Source organism: Dipteris shenzhenensis, chromosome 17 (genome assembly GCF_047967505.1).
Source record: "Dipteris shenzhenensis isolate YYH24624 ecotype China chromosome 17, Dip_SZ_1.0, whole genome shotgun sequence".
Taxonomy (NCBI): Eukaryota; Viridiplantae; Streptophyta; class Polypodiopsida; order Gleicheniales; family Dipteridaceae; genus Dipteris; species Dipteris shenzhenensis.
Window position 1 is genome coordinate 25,562,663 of NC_141612.1, and position 22,242 is coordinate 25,584,904.

Here is a 22,242-nt window from a genome sequence, read left to right on the forward strand (position 1 = left end):
CCTCCTTATGTGTAAGAAGATGTGGTGGCATATAACTTTTGGATCAACATAGTGATTCGCATGGCTAAGCACCGACCAATATAGGCTCTTGAGAGGAGACCCAAGGACCACAAGGCATGTGCGATTTTTTGAGCATGGGACATGCTCTAAGGACATAATGATTAGAACCCCTGCAACTTTGTTTAGTTTCCCTAGTTTGCTTTTTGTTCACCTATTTGTTAAAAGAAGATTGTGCATGCCTTGGTTCTAGAAGGTTAGGAGGAAGATAATGCAATCCCTTAGAACAATCCCATGTTATTTGGCTACATGTCCTTGAAAGGCACTATTCACATTTAACCACAACCATGGTGAGCATTGAATTTCATGCAAGCCCAGTAGACCTGGGCATCTTCCTTCCCACAAGCTTGTGTGGCTTTTCACCCATTGTTCACAACAAAATTTGTCAATAGAAATTCTACAAAGCCCCCAAATTCTACTCATTTCTAGTGTTTGTATACAAAGGAAATTTTTTTGCCTCCAAAGGACACATTTTTAGATATTAAATGTGGGGATTTTAGTGGACATACTTTAGAACCAACTACCATCACCATTTGCCCAAATTGACAAATCGGTTGAAAATGCCAACTTCTCACTCATAGCTCCGTAGATTTGGATGCCACCTCGTAGCTACACATAATTGTAGCATAGGAGTTTTGGGACTTCTTAATTTGTGGTCTCATTGCCTTGGTTTTCTTGCTCTTGTATTTAGATGCTTTGCCTTGTGTTTTTAGGTCTATGTCAAAATGGCATCTCTCTAAAATTTGCATTGCATTGTTCCTACTCAATCTTGAATTTTGTTTGCGCACCTTCCAAGTGACATAGCGGGAAGGAACACGAGGTGCAAAAACTTCTTATTTATACAAGTAACCCTTGTTAACCTTGGTTTGTTAACAAGACTATTGCGCTCTCTCTCTCTCTCTGTGTATCCCCTCTCCTCTCCTTCACTCTAATGTGTGTGTGTGTGTGTGTGTGTGTGTGTGTGTGTGTGTCAGAGTGAGAGAGAGAGAGAGAGAGAGTTAGCAACGGAGTGCTGACAAGAGTGACTTGCAACAAGAGCTTGCAAAGCTCTTGATCGGCTAGCCTTGTTTGCGAGTGACGATACACACTGTGTGCCCTTGCATTTTTGGTGGGGACCACTGGAACCAGGGAAAAAAATGGTCTGACCAAAGAAAGACCCACAGATTTCGTTTTTTCTTTCTGCATGCGACCCAGGCCTTGCGACGCACTTTGCAAGAGGCTTCTGCAAGGCTGAGGGGTGTCCTCAACTGAATTTAAAACGGATCCACGTACGTGCGGTCGAGTGGCACGATTTACACATAAACTAAAAGAGACCATCTCTGATCAGCACTGATTCAGCACTGGTGTGGGGACCAGGGCACGTACTCACAAGGAGGACAGCATGGCAATCCACGTGCGGTAGGGTCCACGTTGGCCCGGGGGGAGGCGCCGCCTGTCGCACAGGTTTGTATTGCTCTTGTGGCGGCCAGTCCAGGCCGGAGTACTAGCAGTACTAGTTAGAACAGTGTCGCAATGAGGCTTATATATACACCCAGGGTGGCGCCGGCCTCCCTTAACACACACTCACTTCCAAGTCCCTCACAGCCTTTCTTCCTTCGCGTAGCTGGCTAGGAGAGAGAGCACCTCGGCTGCCTCTCACTCCGCCTGTTTGCTTGCCTCCCCATCCTCTTTTGCCTCCTCACGCCCTCCCTGCATCCACCTTTCGCCTTCTTTAGCTCACTCCTACTCTCTCTTCCCCTTCATTCTTCCCATTGTCTGATTTTCGGTCATCTCTTTACGTCCACCATGCCGGAAGCGCCACCCTCCTCCCTCATCAGTACTCTTACCCAAACTCGCCCCCTCGTTCCTGCCAAAAACCCCAAGGAGAAAGACCAGGAGGCCCTTGACTTCATCGAAAATGTTACTAGCAATGCTGACCAAGTCCAGGCCGGCGTCCTGTCGACCATCCTTGCACGCAACGCTAACACCGAGTACTTGCAGAGGTTCGGGCTCAACGGTCGCACCGACCGCGAGACGTTCAAAAGCCTCGTTCCGGTGATCACTTACGAAGATCTGGAGCCAGACATAAGACGGATTGCGAACGGGGATCAGTCCCCTATACTGTCGGCGCAACGGATATCCGAATTTCTTACTAGGTAAAGATAACATTAAAGTAGTGCGAGTGGCGTTGCTGCTGCATGGAGAGGAGCACTGCAGAACGCTGACGAATGTGGGTGTGGTTGTATGCAGTTCGGGAACGTCGGCAGGGGAAAGGAAGCTTATGCCAACGGTGGAGGAGGAGTTCGAGAGGAGGACTTTGCTGTATAGTCTCCTGATGCCCGTGATGAACAAGTAAGTAGTGAAGCAGTGTGTGCGCATATTTTAGCGTGTTCTTTAGCACAGTACTCCTTGAAGGTTACATACCCTGCTACAAGTTTGTTTGCCCATTATACTGTTGTATAGAGAATGGATACTTCTGTTGTGGACTTGCTGGAGGGATCACTCTCTGAGAGACAAATCTAAGCGTTTTTCTCCTGGTGTCACTATTTGATCTTGCGCTTGCTTTTCCTGTTGCAGGTACGTGGAGGGGCTGGACGAGGGGAAGGGCATGTATCTGCTGTTCGTGAAGTCCGAAACGAGGACACCGGGAGGGCTACTGGCCAGGCCAGTGCTGACGAGCTACTACAAGAGCGAGTGGTTTCGGCGGCAGGCGGGGGAGGGGGAGTACGAGAACACGAGCCCACTGGAGACGATACTGTGCCAGGATTCGGAGGAGAGTCTGTACTGCCAGCTGCTGTGCGGGCTGGTGCAGAGGAAGGAGGTGGTGAGGGTGGGGGCGGTGTTCGCGTCGGGGTTTCTGAGGGCGGTTCGGTTTCTGCAAGAGAGGTGGGGGGAGCTATGCAGGGACGTGAGGGAGGGGGAGGTGAGCAGGGGGAGGGTGAGGGAGGGGGAGGCGAGGAGGGCAGTGGAGGAGGTGATGGGGAGGGAGGGGGCGAAGGCGAGGGAGGCGATGGCGAGGGAGATAGAAGCGGAGTGTTGTAGGAAGGCGTCATGGCAAGGGATAATAAGGCGGTTATGGCCAAGGGCGAAGTACGTAGATGTAATAGTGACGGGGGCGATGGCACAATACATTCCGACGCTGGAGCATTTTGGGGGGGGGTTACCGCTAGTATCGACGATGTATGCGTCGTCGGAGTGCTATTTTGGCCTAAATTTAGCACCGCTAACTGCGCCGCCAGATGTGTCGTATACGATAATGCCTAACATGGGCTATTTCGAGTTCCTGCCAATTCAACGTTCCGCCGCCGCCGCCGCCGCCGCCGCTGAACTCTTCCCGGCCCTGGACTCCTCCGCCCATAATATTACTACTACTACTACTATTGCTGCTGCTGCTACTCAGCCTCCCTCTTCTTCTGCCCTCGTCGACCTCGCCCATGTCCAAATCGGCCGCGAATACGAGCTCGTCGTCACCACTTACTCCGGTACCCTCCCATTTTCCGATCTCCTGCATTTCCTTTTTCTTCCCGTTCACGTCCCCCTCTCCGACTTCCCTTTATGCTTTGCACCCTCACTCCGTCGTCTTTCACATCTCTACCCTCCCTCCCTTCACGTCTACTTCGCCTGCACAGCTTTTTTGTATCGCTCGTTTCCCTTTCGTTGATTGGAACCTCGACGCTCTGCATTTGCGTTTTTCTTTTTACTCGTAGTGCTTGTCCGGTTCTCGCCTGCGAGTTTTTGCGTCGCTCGTAATTGCGACCTTGCTGTTAATGTTATTCCTTATATGGCTCCAAGTTTGTTTGTCTCTCGTCATAATACACCACTCGGATACTTCTGTCTTCGTAATACACCACTTGAGTACTTCTGTAATGCTAAGGCTCAGATGGTTTAAGCTTATGCAGGACTTCGAGTTTGAAATCTGATACGTAAGAAGTTTGTAGTTGCAAACCGGAAGTCCCACCCCTAGTTTGTGTGGCGCTCAGATGTTCCGGTTGAAGTTTCAAAGGAGCACATGTACAGCTATGGCTAAATTTACTATCGATTGCACTTCACGAATTTTGTTGCCAATTTTCCTCCTCGCATCTCCTGGAGATTTTACAACTAGCATTAGGAAGGGAACTGTGTTTGTGCGACTCGTTTCAATGCCATTTTGGAAATTCGTGGTGAACAGATCTATCCTTTCTTTTTGCGGTTCCTTCCATTGCTTTCTGTGCTGATTTCGGGATATGCCACGGGTGCAGGGTTGTATCGTTATAGAGTGGGCGACGTGCTGCGAGTTACGGGCTTTTACAACAAAGCGCCACAGTTCCACTTCGTGTGCCGGAAGAACGTGGCACTCAGCATCGATTCCGACAAGACGGATGAGGAGACGCTGCAGAAGGCGGTGAATGCGGCGATAACGAAGCATCTGGGTGCATGCGAAGCTCGGCTAGTGGAGTACACGAGCTATGCGGATCTGTCAACGATACCGGGGCACTACGTGCTATACTGGGAGCTAAGCTACAATGAGGAGGAGGAGCAACTCCCAGAAGCGTCGGTATTTGAGGATTGCTGTTTAGCGATAGAGGACTGTTTGGATTCGGTGTACAGGCAAGGAAGGGTGTCGGACAAATCGATAGGGCCATTGGAGATAAGGGTGGTGAAGCAAGGGACGTTCGATGCGCTGATGGATTACTGTTTGGCGAGGGGGGCGTCGATCAACCAGTACAAGACGCCGAGATGCGTCAAATTTGCTCCCATAGTGGAGCTGCTCAACGCGCGAGCCACTCACAACTTCTTCAGCCCCAAGTGCCCCTTCTGGGCTCCAGGCCCTCGCCAATGGACCAATTCAGCGTCTGCTGCTGCATCCCCTCCGTCGTAACAATTTTGTCCTCCGTTTTCCATCCATCTGGAATCCTTTTGCACTCACCCCCTCACCATCTCGATCGTACCCTGCGATTTCATCACATCAGCTTTTGTAGATCATCACGTGGAAGGATATTCATCCACATCGTACACCCTCTTCTTGTATCATAATAGATCAATCTAGTAATAAAATCTGCAGCTTTCCAAGTTCCAACTGTGTTTTGTCGCCTACTTATTATCATCCTTCAACACACGATACGCGATTTTCCATCGCCTCCTATTGTTTTTAAACGACTGTTCGGGTCTATCCTCGCAATGCTCGTATCCTGGATTTTTGCATTCAGCTCCCATTTATTTAATACTTTCTGTAGTAAGATGCGGAGATCTCAAAAGTGGGGCTGAATAGTATCTTATCCATTAATTCTGTCCTTCAAATGTTTGCTACACCTTTCCATCAAAAGCGCAGCCCATGAAATTTTATCAATACTTTAGCTCGCGATCGCAACCTTAACATGACAAGGAGACCTTCCATGTAATATAATGTTCTATGCCTGGTACAATTCTAAACAACGTACTACACAGCATCTTTTTTAACGGCGCAGCCGCGGAAGGGAAGAAGGTGAAGAACTATCGTCTTAAATTCAGGTCCCGAAGATAACAATGTACATTGACTGGCGCATGATAGTGTAAACACCTATAACATCCTAGTAGCATACGTTGAATATGGCTATGATGTCGGGATAATGATCGCGCAATCGCTTTGGTCAGCTGCTACTAACGATGTGCTAAATCCTAATCCTAGTACTCAACAAGGCCTTTACCATAAACGGTACTTTTATTTGGCTCCCTAAGCTTTCGCCACGTGCCATCTTAACAGTGGAGTGCCGGTGCGATACCTTGCACGTTCACAGACCTTTGAGCCACATTTTCAGAAAGCTTAAGTGGGAGTAGCTCTCAATGGAGGATCGAAGTACATGTGCCAGGGCGAGATCAGAAAATCCTTACGAATTGTAGAACTGGCAAAAGGCGATGCTCGACGTGGTCACCACGTTGTACTTTGCGCAATGTTTACTTGCATGTGGCAGCTGATAAATTAGTAGGAAAGTAGATTCCTAGCCCCCTTTTCACGAAATCCCACATGTTTTGAGACATGTGCCGCAGGGGAGGCGGGCGTGTTCCGTTAATAGCTTAGGCTTGTGGGGAAGCATCAGTCCCTTCTTTGCTTTGCAACTCCACGTTAGGCAGTCATCTCAGATGGGGTGGGTCACTGGTCAGGAAGCAGTAGAGTCTTGTGACGAATCATCTTGTGAGTGTTAAAAGAATCAAAATGGCTATGGGCTCGTCCTCTTTAGTCTTATCCTTGCCTTGATTTCCCATCTTATAATTCAGTTCTTCCTTTCTGCATCTGATAAAACACTGAATCCCGGCAAAAGATACGAAAAGCATCCCTCCAGCAGCCAGAAGCCGAACGCAGAACCCGCACGCTAAAATCCGTATCTACAGCACATCTATACAATGAGATAACACAGTTCATGACATAGCGCGAAGATGCCCGATCCCAATCCGTCATAACTATCTTTTCGCGCATAGATCGTCATGGTTGAACTTATTGTTTCGGTATGATGGTGGTTTCCTCCCTCTGATTCGATGGCTTGCCGTAGTAGTCCGGACACCTCACTAAAATAGCGTAAGCAACTCGTGTGCTTGTTGACGGGTAGGAGACAAGGACGATACCCTTAACAAAAATGACCAGTTCCATGTCTAATTCCAATTTTCTGCAACTCCCGGTCCCAGAAACATTTGGTTTGCAGTCAGTGCCAGTCACCCTTCGAGTTGGAATAAAATTGATATTGGACCCACGAACTGTAGGTTGGGATGTCAAGCTCGTGATTTGTGAAGTCAAACAAACGCTGTTTCACAACAGACAGGCCTTGGCGTCCTTTTCTGTGTAGAAATCGTGCCTAGGAGACAAGGCGTAGTGCATGCCGAGGAGACACGGCTAGTGCAGTCAGTCAAGCTGGTAGCGATGGCAATGAATTTATGAAACTATTTCACATCGCCTGTTAAAATCGGAAACGTGGACTTTGGAGGCTAATTGGAAACTAACAAATCTGCACAGAAATCGATTTGATGGAAGCCTTGAGGCATGGTAATAGGACATCGGAAAGCAATCTCTTGAGTCTGGACGAAAGAAAGAAAGGTGGATGAAACCTGCAGGATTTGGGTTTTAAGAACCGTGAAAGGAACGATGACTTGACACTAATTATAAGCAGATTTGCAGAGTGCTTATCGATCCTTTGATGAGATGCTAAAATCTGCGACGCCAATAGGGGACTTTTGGACACAGGGTTGGGAAGTACCGACGACCGTCCGACAGTGGAGCACCATTTGCACCATTCAAGGTATGGAGCTCGCGTCCTGGAGGTTGCCAGCATTCTCAAGCGGGCAAAGGACCGGTCCGTTCAAAGCGATTGCTACGACACGACTGAAAGAAATGCTTCCCAACGCATACGTTCCGTAAATCCCACTCGAGCTACACATGCAACAGAGATCAATCAGAAGATATTTCATTCTTCTGTGACAATCAGCAAAAGACTGCAAATATTTTTCACGATTTCACAGGCTGTTAATCCGTTTCCGTCGTTTTCAGTTTGCCGCCGGTTTCAAAAAGAAAAAGCATAAAGACGGATTTTCCTTTTGCGTGAAGAATCATGACGGATTTCTTGTCTCTCGTATTTGTCTCCTCAGATTAATTCGAGTTCCCCTTAGATTTTGTCAATTGTCTCTGGAAGTTTTACGTTGTGTTGTGGGCCTAATCTTTGATGCTAATCAAGCCCACGTATCGCCGGCCATTACCCCTTGCTTGCACTCCTAATTCCCTTGGCATGTTCGAGGAACCATAGCTTTCACGAATATTTTTGAGCATATTGAAGAGGAATATCATGCAACACGGGACCTGAAAAGCTTGCTTTGACGTCTCAACCTCTTACTAGTAAGGGAGGTGTACTTGACCCAATGAATAAAACAAACCACCTCACCTTCCCTCTTTCTCTCTCTTATTGTCGAGGGAGTAGACAAAATAAATTGGAAAAACCTATGTCTATGTGGGGAAAACCTCACTCTAGAATAAATTGGAAAAACTTGAATATGTCAAAAAAACCTTCGGCCCCATCGTGTAATCTCTCAAGCACACAGTGCAAGCAAGGAGCTCGCCCTAGTGTGTGGTTTCGAAGGGGTCTTCACACTCCCTTGAGATAGAGTTGGGCAATGCAACGAAAACCCCGTGCTCTTTCGAGTGGTGCCCTATTGCCATCCCCACATCTCACCTAGCATCACAAACCCACATTATTCTAAATAACCACAATGGGTGAAGCCAAATTTATCTCTCTCGTGTTACTTAGTCATATGGTTAGACCCTCTTGGCACATCTAGTTGCACTATTTTCTTATCCTAGAAAGCAAATGTCACTAGGGTGTCACTGTGTATTTGCTTTAAATGAGCTTCACACGATTATAGAACTTACAATCATGAAAATACTAAGAGATGAGGGCTAACACAATAAATTTCCCCTTTATTGACAAATATTATGTGGGAAGGCATTATCCAATGGTGAAATATTTCACAAAGCGCTTACATCTACATTAAGTATGTACTCCATCAAATTAGTATCAAACAAGAGTGACATGATGTAAGTGCTCTTTTTCCAATCTTGTTAAAGCACTCTTTTTGTTGGCATGCTTTAATTGGGAAGTACTTAAAAAACAAACATAATTACATGTACTTTTTCAATCATGTTAGAGCATGATAAACTATTGGTGAGGTTTTTGTATCATTCCGTAGGGAAGTACTTGTGAAAGGCATAATAAGTACTTCTTCAATCACAATAAAGCATGATCAAATTCTCACTCAAGCTTTGACATGATTTCATAAGCAGTACAAGGAACATAACTTTTACATTTCTTATTAATTGAAGTGGTCTCAATCTTGTTATTTAAAGTGATCACTTGACTCAAATTTTTATTTTATGAGACTTATTCAATTCCTAGCTTAAATTTTGAAGTTATATCTATTTTAATTAACACTAGTTTGGTAATTTACTTCCAATTTACTACAAGTCATAAAAGTGTCCTTTCATAAGGTTGAAGAAAAGTATGTCTCAAATTTTTTTTAATAAAAGCCTGATTCATGTTCAATCTACACTATCCTATCAATGTGGCAAAGTTTTGGCAATGAGAAAAACAAGTATACATCCTATTAAACCATTTAATATAGCATCTACATGACCAAGACATCATAGGAAAAGTATTGGCATGACGTCCACAACAACACAAAGCAACTATAGACGCGCTTGGTAGATGCACAAAATAGCGGGCACGTCTATAGGCGTTGCTTTAGTAGAGGAATTACAGGCGCGTCTAAATGCGCATCTAAAAGCTCGTCTATTTGCGCGTAAATTACCGCATCTACATGCGCGTCTAACCTGAGAAAATACGGGCACATCTAACATCGCGTTTATTAGCGCGTCTATTTACGCGTGTATTAGCGTGTTTATTTGTGTGTTTACACTGAGAATCCGACTCGCATTTAGATGCATAGATAGACGCAAACCAGAGAATACAGAAAGTGAGATTTTGGTGTACATCATTGCTTTCCAAACATTGCCCATGATTACCAAAGCACATAATTTTTTGCAAGCCCACATATACAAGAATTAAGTGAGATGAGGAGAATGAGACAATATGTAAAATAGTTTTGCCAATATCAATTATGGGGCTACGGTTCAATCTCATCCTCAATGAGATCAACCCTTGCCAAACTATCTACTTCAAAATCCAAACAAGTGTTTAGATGTACAAATACATTCAACCCACTACTACTTGTGCCACTCATGTGCTCATCGAAATCAGCATCTCGAATGGTAGGCTCGTCCTCATGGGTAATGGCCTCAGTATCTATATCTCCTATCTCATGATCATCCTCCTCTCTCGTATCACGGTCATCATCACGTCCATGGCCATGATCATCCTCCATACGCTCCATATTAGTAAATGTACTATACATCACTTTGGAACGTGGCATAATAGGTATGACATGCCACCATCTATTATTATCCACCATTGGTTGATAGACAACCTAATTCAAACACAAATACAATCATGTTATTTTTCTTGCATCAAGTATTTAAAAGCGAGTATTTTTATATGTGTGCACAGTACCTGTTCACATTGTTGCAGTAGTACTAGTGTGTCCTTCCTCCTTTGCCAAAACTTTGTGGAGTCAATAGTTACAAAGCCACTTGCATGGCGTTTGATTGTTGCATTAGGGCCTCTTTCCACCATGTCCTTAAACCACTTTACATCCAAAACATACACAAAGAAGCGTCGAAAGTCAAGCATAATAATATCTTGGATTATGCCACAATAATCATCCATGGCTCCATTGGCTCCCTCAAAGCTAGCAATGACGCCGCAATCTTGTGTGTTTCTCTTATCATCAATCCGTTGTGTTCGAAAATGCTTGCCCTCACACCATATAGCATTGAACATAGTGCACTACACCAAGAAAAAATCAATTAAATAAGCAATCTAAATTATTGAAAGCTCCTAACTTATACATAACATTCTATATACCGACCTTGCTCATGCATTCCCTAGCATACTCCCATTCTTCCATTGTGATATGCATCCCCTCGTCTTTCTCTACTTTCTCCATTTCATCAAGTAGCCAATCCACATGAATATCCTTTGGAAGTGCTCTTAGATACTGAGGGTATGGCACACGAGATCCGTGGTGTGTACGAAAGAGGGCCCTTTCTTCTTGTCTTCTTGCCGTTGCATCCTCGTACCTTGTCACCCATCTTTTCATCACATCACTATTAAGCACGCAAAAGAGGTTGATACTATTATGCAACTCCGTGTCTATTACTTTGTTGCGTCCTTTCCCTTGAGGCACAATAGAGGTCATTCTTAGGTCGTCATCATCTCTCCATAGTCGTGGGAGAGAGCTATCCACATCAACAAGAAACTCGAAAATATATACAAGTGACTCTTGTACCAACCAACCCTCGGCCATGCTACCTTCGGGTCTTGCATTTTGTCTCACGAAGCCCTTCAAGGTCTTCATGAAGCGCTCCAAGAAGAACAACCATCGTGCATGTATAGTACCGCATATAGCAATCTCATCCACCAAATGCACTATGAGATGTAGTTGGCTTGTGAGAATAGAACGTGGAAATGTCTCCTCCACTAAACAAACCGCCTCCACTGACATAACTCGAGCATTCTCAAGCGTGGTGGGATCTATTTCCTTTGAGCTCACATACCTCACAAGCTCGCCCATCTTGTAAATACAATCTTTCACGTCCTTCGATGCACTACGTGAAATGCTAGTAGGTAGTATGAACTGAACCCGCGAGGAGGTGGTTGATTAGTTGCTTATAGCTATTCACTCACAAATTTGAAAGGAAAAAGATATTATGCACATAAAATACTTACTTGGAGCATCTTGTGCCAATCATGAGATTTCAAGCCATATAATTGCTCTACACCTCTTTTCTTGCTCTTTGTAAAGGCTCCCTTCAAAAACCTCATGCATCCAGTGGGAGTACGAATTGTAGTAATAGCGCGCTTCACCGTCGCCATCTCTAGCTTTGATAACATCCACGGTGCACGAGGTAAAAAAACACGCCCATTTGGTCTCTCTTGAGGCCAAGCTTCACGCATCCTCCCTGTGGTACGTAGATCCTCCCTTATGCCTGCCGAATCTCGTGTCCCATTCAAATGCTCCCAAATAGTAGATGCCACATTCTTGAAGATATGCATGGGATCAAGCAGGTGATTGATCTTGAGGTGGGACCAATATGGTAAACGATAAAAGATGGAGTATCTAAACAAAACAAAGTGTTAGCGTGCAATCTTTACTTTCAGCCAATATAGCCAATCTTTACTTCCAGCCAATAGTTACAAACCCTTACCGGCTCATGCCAAGTGGTGGAGGAGTCGTGGAACCGTCCCTAATTCTCATCCAATCTCTCACGGTGAGTGATTGTGGGAGGACTTCATTCCAAGGGGCAACATATCTAGGATGATAAGGTGGGAGAAATCGATGGTGATTCTCATAGATGACCTTATTCAATGCATCTGCCCATGAGGCAACTAGCGAAGGACCACAAACAGGACATGCATGGTAACCCGATGTAGTGAGACCTGAACAATAGATGCAATTAAGAGTGGAAGGTGGGTTTAGGGTGCCACATCCTTTGCCTATTCATAATTAAAAATGCAATGCTTACCTGAACACTCACCATAGCCTGGGAAGTCATGCATCGTCCACATCAAGACTGCTTTGCAGTTGAAGTCTCGTGACGAGGGAGGCTTGCTCACATCATGCACCTTGATACCTCTCCAAAGTATCTCTAGCTCATTAATTAAAGGCTCCAAATAAACATCAGGGTTTTTGACTTTATGTTTCCCTGGAATTAGAAGGGACAGCATAACATGTCCTTTCTTAATAGCCATAGAGGGTGAAAGATTGTAATTCACCAATACCACTGTCCATACACTGTAAGACGTGCTTTTGAGACCAAATGGGTTCACACCGTCCATACCCAATGCAGGTCTCAAGCTCCTAGGTTCTTCCTTGAAGCTTGGTCATGTGTCTTCAATATGCTTCCACGCAGGAGAGTCCGCGGGAGTTCTCCACTTGCCATCGGTTGATCGATGGGAGGAATGCCATGACATGAGCTCTGCAATAGATTTGCACTTGAACATATGTTGGATGCGAGGGATTATGGGAAAATGTCGCAATACCTTATGAGGCACGTCCAAGGTTTTGAGATCTGCTCTATATCTTGCCTCTCCACAAGTGGGACACTCTCTTGCATCCTTATGTAGTCCACGAAACAAAACGCAATCGTTGACACATGCATGGATGCGCTTGTAATCTAATCCTCCAAGAGAGGTCACATGTTGCCTGCACGTGAAGACCATAAATGAGGAAAAGCATTCGAGTAATTGACCCACTAGCATAATTCACCATGTTTGCAAAATCAACTTTAAAGCTTACTTGAGTAATGCATTCAAACTTGCATTGCTCCATCCATAGATGGTTTGCAAGTTTAGTAACTCAAGGGAGGCACATAGAATAGAGAATGTGCACCCCTCAAACAGTGGAGTCGATGCTGCAGTAAAAAGATCATCCTGCTCCATGCTATTATCCCTCCCTTGATGAACATATAAATCCCGCACCATATCATCAAACACCTCCTCCTCCACGGCTTCATGAGGTAATGGCAGAGGGCTACTATCACCATCACTCAATGCATCCGTAACGGTCCCTCCTAAAGATCCCACCCCATATCGCCGATGCTTCGCCTCCTCACGGCGAGCATAGGGTAACATATGCGGGTGTGGCACTGCATCCTGTATCAAATTAAAATGGGATCATAACTCAAACATATGAACACCCATAGGTATCTCAATCAACCTTAACTTACAAACCCTTACCCTGTTTATGGTCACATCCCATTCTCCATACTTTGAGATATGATTGAGTGTAATCCTACGTGCACAATACATGTTTCCTCGACATCGATCACACAGACATTTGATTTTTTGCTCCAACCACATTTCGCGATGGTGGATACGGAGGGATTCATCCTCACTGGAGCTACTTGTTGAAGATGAAGACATCCTACAAACAAACAACCCACCCAATTTGCTCTTCTTCAAATGTTTAATTTAAACTCTGTGGCGCGTCTAAAGGTGCGTCTAAAAGCGCGTCTAAAATCGCGTCTAAACGTGCGTCTAAAAGCACGTCTACTCTGTGTATTTAGACGCGCCTATAGACGCGCTATTAGATGCGACTATAGACGCGGCTTTTAAACCTACTTTTTAGTGCGCCGCTCGCTTTGCTTTTCTTCACATTACTTATACTTCGCGCGGCTTGCTTCCTTCCTTATTAGCAGATCCATAGTTTCGACGCTTAAGAGGAAGGCTCCCATACTTACTTCCAAGCTTACACTTAAGAGGAAGGCACCCACACTTACTTCTAAGCTTAAAGGAGAGGAGGACAAACAAGGAGGAGAAGCAACTTTGAAAAAGAAAGAAGAACCTTCCATACCTCTATCCAAGTAAGTCTTTTTGCAGTTGATCTTGTTTGGAAGTTTGCTCTCTTTAGATTTGTACTTTTTCGTATCCAAGAAGCGCATGATCTGGGTATCAGTGTCACGTTTGTGTGTCGGGCGCAACGTCCTTTTCTACTTTTTAGGAATCCCGTCTGTCGGAGCGCATTTATAGGTGCATCTCAGAGCGCGTCTAAAAGCGCGTCTACAGGTGCGTCTAAACACGCGTCTGGCCTATTTGCAGACACAGACAGACGCGTCGATAGATACTCTGTTAGACGCTCTGTTAAATGCTCTATTAGACGCTCTGGTAGACGCTCTACTAGATGCTCTATTAGACGCGTCTATAGACGCACAAATCAGACACGTCTATAGACGCGCTCTGACAGTAAGCCCTCTCTTCCCTTCCCCTTTCTTCTCAGCTCATCAGTAATAGATTTTTTTCCTTTTTTCTAGTTCAACATGTGGCCAGGAAGCACTTCCAGCTCACCTGATCCGTGTGAATCTATTTGGAAGGACTTATATAACCTTTTAGGGCACCCTCCTAGTCCTGCGGAGTTATACGGGTATATGACGGGTACTCTAAACACTCCCCAGGAGTCGGCACTACAGACTCCAAGCCACCCCACACCGCCTGAGATCACCCCAGCGGAGTCAGCATAGCCATCTTATGACCCTTCTTATGCCCCTTCCCCCGTACCGTCTTATGCCCCTTCCCCCATGCCGTCTTATGTCCCTTCTGCGATCCCGTCTTATGCCCCTTCCCCCATGCCGTCAGGAGGTCCTTCTGTCTCGCAGAGCCGTCGACGTACTCCTGTGCCATCGAGACTCGGTTCTCCAGCTATGAGTGGTCAACGTAGTCCCGTGCAGTCTCCAGCTACGAGTGGCCAGCGTACGAGCTCGACACGACAGGGTAGCAGGCGTAGTAGCAGGGAGAATGGTGGGGGATGCATGGCACAGTGCTTTGGGCCATGTGGCGGTGGGGAGGATGATGATTCAGATGATTTAGACGTGCCTCTGGGTGATGGTACGATTTATTATGACATCACTCAAACAGGAGGCATCTTGATGGATGCGCGGGGGAAGGACATCATGGCCTTCATGCGCTCTATAATTACTAACAATTACAGAGATTGCTTTATCCACTACAAAGACCACCCAAAGAGGTTGGCTGATGAGACCCTCGCTACTGTTCGCTCTAGGTATCCTAACCCCCCCAATCGCCAGTTCACAGATAAATGGGCCAAGTCAAAGATTGTTACGATACTTCAATAAAAGATCTTCGCTTAAGAGGCAGGCACTAGCGGAGCTTGCCAGGCTTGAGGCAGGTCAACCACCAAGGGGCCCACCCCACACCGCTCACAGGCATGAGTGGAAGAAGGCAATGAAGTCAGCAAGGGAGGACCCCAGTCTGCAGCACGTGGAGGCACGGAGGATCCAGATGGAGGAATATGGAAGCGCACATTTTGGAGCAGGGGGTGTTGAATCATGGGAGGCCCAATTTTAAGTATCGATCTCAAATTATATTGCTTATGTAGTTTATTAGGAGGTTGTTTCTTTGTAGTAATCCCTCCGCAAAGTGTGTCGTCATGCAGCTTGAGATCGTGGGCAGATACCCTACTCCTGTGGAGACAGCCTACCAATGCCACCATCGCAGAGGAGAGACATGGAGGCACTTCTATGATGACGGGTTGATTACTGAGGAGCAGTATACCCGGGCTACTGGAGCGGCCCCCTAGGTATTTGAAAGTAATTAAATAATGCCAAAATTATAAGTAAAGATTTGATTTTTCATACATTGATATATGTTGTCCCTTGTTTACAAGCCCGTGCACAAGACGATGAGGAAGAGGAGGAAGGAGGCGCAGAAGGGAGCGCAGAAGGGAGCGTGGAAGGGAGCGAGGACCTGGAGAACATAGATTAGTTGTACAAGTAGTGCTAGCTACTCTTTTTTGTACTTAAAGCCACTGGCTTGGCTTTGTGCCTCTTGTATATACACTCCTCTTATTTTTTGTACTTGAAGCCACATGACATGGCTTAGCTTCGTGCTATATGTATATACAAGCACTTTTTGAGCTTTTAATTTTATTGTGTTTTGGAGTTGTAATGTTTTATTTGGAATTGTAATTAAAATGCGGTTGGCTGTAAGAATTGAATTACACAATGTGGATATGGGATTCTTGTAACTATATAGCATACACAACATCACAGCATTCTGTAAAATTTATAAAAAAAATTTAAAGCGCGTCTATCAGTGCGTTTAAAAACGTGTTTATATACGCATCTGTTTGTTCGACTTGCGTCTATATTTGCATTTATAAACGCGTTTATAAGCGCGTCTATTTATGCATCTAAGTGCACGTCTATACGCGCGTGTGTCTGATATATAGACGCGCAATTAGATACGGGTCTCCAGACGCGAAAATAGACACGCAAATAGACGCGCCTGTAAGTTTTTTATTTAGTTCAATAAACGCGTCTGTTTGCGCGTCTATGGGTGCTTTGTCTTGTTGTGGTCAAAATTTGGAATTGAATTTGGCATCATTGAGGTATCAATTATGCTAGGAAAATTCACAAGGAAAGTTTTGGAAGAGATGGAAGAAAAGTATAAGAAAAGTATGTGCCATAAAAACCCATCAAAATTCTAAAGCTTTGCACACACTACTACACACGGATCCTATTGCGACGTTTACGTACCGACGTTTAGCGCGCACGGGGCACTAATTGTCGGTATGAAAAGCGCATCCCGTAAAGCGTCGCTATATAGCGACGTTAAGCAAAAGTCGCTATATAGCGACGGTTATAAAAGTCGCTATATAGCGACTTTTAAGAGTCGCTATATAGCGACACTGAGATACTATGTTATAGCGACGTTTTTCAGAGATGTTTTTTACTCATATAGGCCTTAAAAGTTAGTTTTTTCCAATGACAAAATTTTTTAAATTTTCATACATGTTTGATCTCATAGAGACTAAAAATACGAGAGCATGTACATGTTTGATCCTTTAAAAGAATAAAAGTACAAGAGCATGTACATCAAGTTCGAAGCTCATATATTCATGTCTACGTTTGAGACTTGGCTAAGTCTAGTGTGCCAAACAAGTCTATCTCCAACTCTATATTGAGTTGATCTCCTATATCATCATCGTACGTTCACCATAGACTTGATCATCTTCTTCAATAAAGTCGAGTGATTCTTGATGATTGTCATCTTCTTCCTCAATATCATGATCTCCATCTTCCTCCCATATGATGTCATTATGCACATCTTCATCTTGGCTCATATTGTGATCTTCATCTTCTTCTCTAAATCCATCTGGATCAATTGGATCCGGCATTGGTAGTGGCATCTCCATATCCACATGATCTCTATCTTCATATCCACATTGGTAGTGTGAAGGTATATGCACACCACCCTCCTCATCCTGTCTCAAGATTTCGTGTCATGTACGCATGCAATATTAATCATGAACTCAAATAGCAATGACTTTTTGATGATCCATCACCATGTGCACCACCAACGGTGGGTTATGGTTTGGGCTCCTCCCCATACATCCTCAAGTGGCGCATGACAATATGGCATTGATGTCATACTTCTCGCTTGCAATGAGTGCAATGATAATACAATCTCTCCGTAAGCCACTCTGCACTCTCGAGCATTGGCGCATCATCTGACAAGCTTTCACTCGTCCCTTCCATCTGCACACCTCTAAAGTCATAACACAAAATGCAAGGAAATCCTTTAAGATCCAAAAATTAGCCACCCATGAGCTTCTTCCCTCTCTTCTTAGATCAAGTGCCTTGAATTGACACTTTTAAGATATAAGTGTCGCTATATAGCGACACTTAGGGTTAAAGGTCGCTATATAGCCACTTTTAGGGTTAAAGGTCACTATATAGCCACTTTTAGGGTTAAAGGTCGCTATATAGCCACTTTTAGGGTTAAACGTTGCTATATAGTGACTTTTAGGGTTTGAGTTTTTTAATGTTAAAGGTCGCTATATAGCGACTCTAAAGCGTCGCTATATAGCGACGGAAAAGCGTCGCTATATAGCGACACTGTGGATTTAAACCGAAACCTGTTGCGATGCGCGGCGCTTTCTTTTGCACTCTCTAATTTCTATTGTAAGCAAAGCAATCTCTCCTCCTACCTATTTCCGACGACCTCCCACTCTATTCTCCACTCCTCACTACTACTCACCCCTCTCCTAGCTCTTGTGCTCCCCCTCCACCCTTCTCCCTCTTTGGTTTCTTGAAAGGAAGTTTTTGAAGAGGTCTCTTTGAACAATGTAGGTAGGTTTTTTGTGAGATTTCGTTTTGTGAGTGCTTCTCCTTGTATTGCTAAAGCTCCTTACTAGTTTTCATGCTTGATTTCAAAGGATTTCAAAGGCCAGTCCACAAAACACTGAGCGGGACGTACTATTCCAAGTAAGTGCTTCCTCTTTTTTCCATTTGTTATTTTTTTAATTTGCATTGGCTTGCAGCTAGTGCCTTAAGTGCTAGCTGTAGTGATGGGCGTAGGAACCTTCTCTTCCCCTCTCTTCCCTCTTCTCTCCTCTTCTTTCCCTCCTCTCCTTCTCCTTCTCCTTCAATCTTTCAATCTCTTTCCCCCTCTTTTTTCCTCTTTCGTTTCCCTCTTCTTCTCCTGTTTCCCCCCCTCTTTTCCCTCTTTCATGCTCATGCTCTTATGCTCATGCATAAGCATAAGCATAAGCATGAGCATAAAAGAAGGAGGCATATGTCTCTTTTTCCCTCTTTCCTTTTCCTCTTCTTCTCTCTTTCTTTCCCTCTTTCCCCTTTTCCAATCTCTCTTTTCTTTCCCTCTTCTTCTCTCTTCTCCTCTTTCCCCTCCTCTTTTCCCTCTTTCATGCTCATGCTGCATGAGCATGAAAGAGGGAAAAGAGGAGAGGAAAGAGGAGAAGAGAGAAGCTTATGCATAAGACTCCTCTTATGCATGAGCATAAGAGAAGGAGACATATGCTCATGCATAAGCATGAGCATATGTCTCTTTTTCCCTCTTTCCTTTCCCTCTTCTTCTCTCTTTCTTTCCCTCTTTCCCCTTTTCCAATCTCTCTTTCCTTTCCCTCTTCTTCTCTCTTCTCCTCTTTCCCCCCCTCTTTCATGCTCATGCTCTTATGCTCATGCATAAGCATAAGCATAAGAAAAGGAGACATATGCTCATGCTTATGCTTATGCATGAGCATAAGAGAAGGAGACATATGCTCATGCATAAGCATGAGCATATGTCTCTTTTTCCCTCTTTACTTTCCCTCTTCTTCTCTCTTCCTCTCTTTTTCCCCCTATTTTCCCTCTTTCATGCTCATTCTCTTATGCTCATGCATACGCATAAGCATGAGCATAATGCTTATGCTTATGCATAAGCATAAGAGAAGGAGACATATGCTCATGCTTATGCTTATGCATGAGCATAAGAGAAGGAGACATATGCTCATGCATGAGCATATGTCTCTTTTTCCCTCTTTACTTTCCCTCTTCTTCTCTCTTTCTTTCCCTCTTTCCCCCTTTCCAATCCCTCTTTCCGTTCCCTCTTCTTCTCTCTTCTCCTCTTTTCCACCCTCTTTTCCCTCTTTCATGCTCATGTTCTTATGCTCATACATAAGCATAAGCATAAGCATGAGCATGAGCATGAGCATATGTCTCATTCTCTTATGCTTATGCATAAGACTCCTCTTATGCATATGCATAAGCATAAGCATAAGAGAAGGAGACATATGCTCATGCTTATGCTTATGCATGAGCATAAGAGAAGTAGACATATGCTCATGCATAAGCATGAGCATATGTCTCTTTTTCCCTCTTTACTTTCCCTCTTCTTCTGTCTTTCTTTCCCTCTTTCCCCCTTTCCAATCTTTCTTTCCGTTCCCTCTTCTTCTCTTCTCTTATGCATAAGCATAAGCATAAGCATAAGAGAAGGAGACATATGCTCATGCTTATGCTTATGCATGAGCATAAGAGAAGGAGACATATGCTCATGCATAAGCATGAGCATATGTCTCTTTTTCCCTCTTTACTTTTTGTAATAACAAAATTTCTTTTGTAATTTAAAAAAAAAAGCATTAGTGGGGCAAAACAGGGCTTGCTATGGCCCTGTTAGGCCCCACTAATGCTTTTTTTAAAGTTCTGTTAATCGTCGCTATATAGCGACGTTTACCAGTGTCGCTATATAGCGACGATTAGTAGCGTCACTATATAGCGACGTTTAAGAACGTCGCTATATAGCGACGCTTTATAGCGACGGTTCTTTTCCGACGCTTTTAGCGACTTTTATAGCGACGTATGTGCCCGTGAAAAAAAAAAATTTTAATGTAAAAAGCGTCGGTATTTTCGTCGGAAAAGGACCTATGCCTTATAGTGACAATCACTCACTACGGGAGATTGGATGAGAATTTGGGATGGTTCCACGACTCCTCCCCCACTCGGCATGAGCCGGTAAGGGTTTGTAACTATTGTGTGCTATATTGGCTGGAAATAAAGATTGCCCGCTAACACCAGCTTTTGTTTAGATACTCCATCTTTATCGTTTACCATATTGGTCCCACCTCAAGATCAATCACCTGCTTGACCCCATGCATATCTTCAAGAATGTGGCATCTACCATTTCGGAGCATTTGAATGGGACACGAGATTCCATAGGCATAAGGGAGGATCTACGTACCACAGGGAGGATGCGTGAAGCTTGGCCACAAGAGAGGCCAAATGGGCGTGTTTTTTTACCTCTTGCACCGTGGAGGTTATCAAAGCTAGAGATGGCAACGGTGAAGCGCGCTATTACTACAATTTGTACTCCCACTAGATGCATGAGGTGTTTGAAGGGGACCTTTACAAAGAGCAAGAAAAGAGGTGTAGAGCAATTATCTGGCTTGAAATCTCATGATTGGCACAAGATGCTCCAAGTAAGTATTTTATGTGCATAATATCTTTTTCCTTTCAAATTTGTGAGTGAATAATTATAAGCAACTAATCAACCACCTCGTTGTGGGTTCAATTCATACTACCTACTAGCATTTCTCATAGTGCATCGAAGGACGTGAAGGATTGTATTTACAAGATGGGCGAGCTTGTGAGGTACTTTACATGATACAAAATATGATGCGTATCAATGCTCCATGCAAGGTGTTCATATTGCTAATATGGTGTACTTTTTCATTTCTGTATGTGAGCTCAAAGGAAATAGATCCCACCACGCTTGAGAATGCTCGAGTTATGTCAGTGGAGGTGGTTTGTTTAGTGGAGGAGACATTTCCACGTTCTATTCTCACAAGCCAACTACATCTTATAGTACATTTGGTGGATGAGATTGCTATATGCAATACTATACATGCACGATGGTTGTTCTTCCTCGAGCGCTTCATGAAGACCTTGAAGGGCTTCGTGAGACAAAATGCAAGACCCAAAGGTAGCATTGCCGAGGGTTGGTTGGTACAAGAGTCACTTGTATATATTTCTGAGTTTCTTGTTGATGTGGATAGCTCTCTCCCACGACCATGGAGAGATGATGAAGACCTAAGAATGACCTCTATTGTGCCTCAAGGGAAAGGACGCAACAAAGTAATAGACAAGGAGTTGCTTAACAATATCAACCTCTATTGCATGCTTAATAGTGATGTGATGAAAAGATGGGTGACAAGATACGAGGATGCAAAGGCAAGAAGACAAGAAGAAAGGGCCCTTTTTCATACACACCACGGATCTCATGTGCCATACCCTCAGTATCTAAGAGCACTTCCAAAGGATATTCATGTGGATTGGCTACTTGACGAAATGGAGAAAGCAGAGAAAGACGAGGGGATGCATATCACAATGGAAGAATGGGAGTATGCTAGGGGATGCATGAGCAAGGTCGGTATATAGAATGTTATGTATAAGTTAGGAGCTTTCAATAATGTAGATTGCTTATTTAATTGATTTTTTCTTGGTGTAGTGCACTATGTTCAATGCTATATGGTGTGAGGGCAAGCATTTTCAAACACAACGGATAAGAGAAACACACAAGATTACGGTGTCATTGCTAGCTTTGAGGGAGCCAATGGAGCCATGGATGATTATTGTGGCATAATCCAAGATATTATTAAGCTTGACTTTTGACGCTTCTTTATGTATGTTTTGGATGTAAAGTGGTTTAAGGACGTGGTGGAAAGAGGCCCTAATGCAACAATCAAACTCCATGCAAGTGGCTTTGTAACTATTGACTCCACAAAGTTTTGGCAAAGTAGGAAGGACAC

The 22,242-nt window shown here is 44.3% G+C and overlaps 1 protein-coding gene across 1 annotated transcript; it reads left to right on the forward strand.

Moving 5' to 3' along the window:
* Positions 1-1,636: 1,636 nt before the first annotated feature.
* LOC147891900 (indole-3-acetic acid-amido synthetase GH3.5-like) lies at positions 1,637-5,027 on the forward strand. The gene is made up of 4 exons (XM_087387857.1): positions 1,637-2,192; positions 2,287-2,388; positions 2,614-3,518; positions 4,275-5,027. Exons 1-4 carry the CDS (start codon positions 1,843-1,845, stop codon positions 4,892-4,894), a joined length of 1,977 nt encoding a protein of 658 aa, XP_087243983.1. The 5' UTR covers positions 1,637-1,842; the 3' UTR covers positions 4,895-5,027.
* The last annotated feature ends 17,215 nt before the right edge of the window (positions 5,028-22,242 follow it).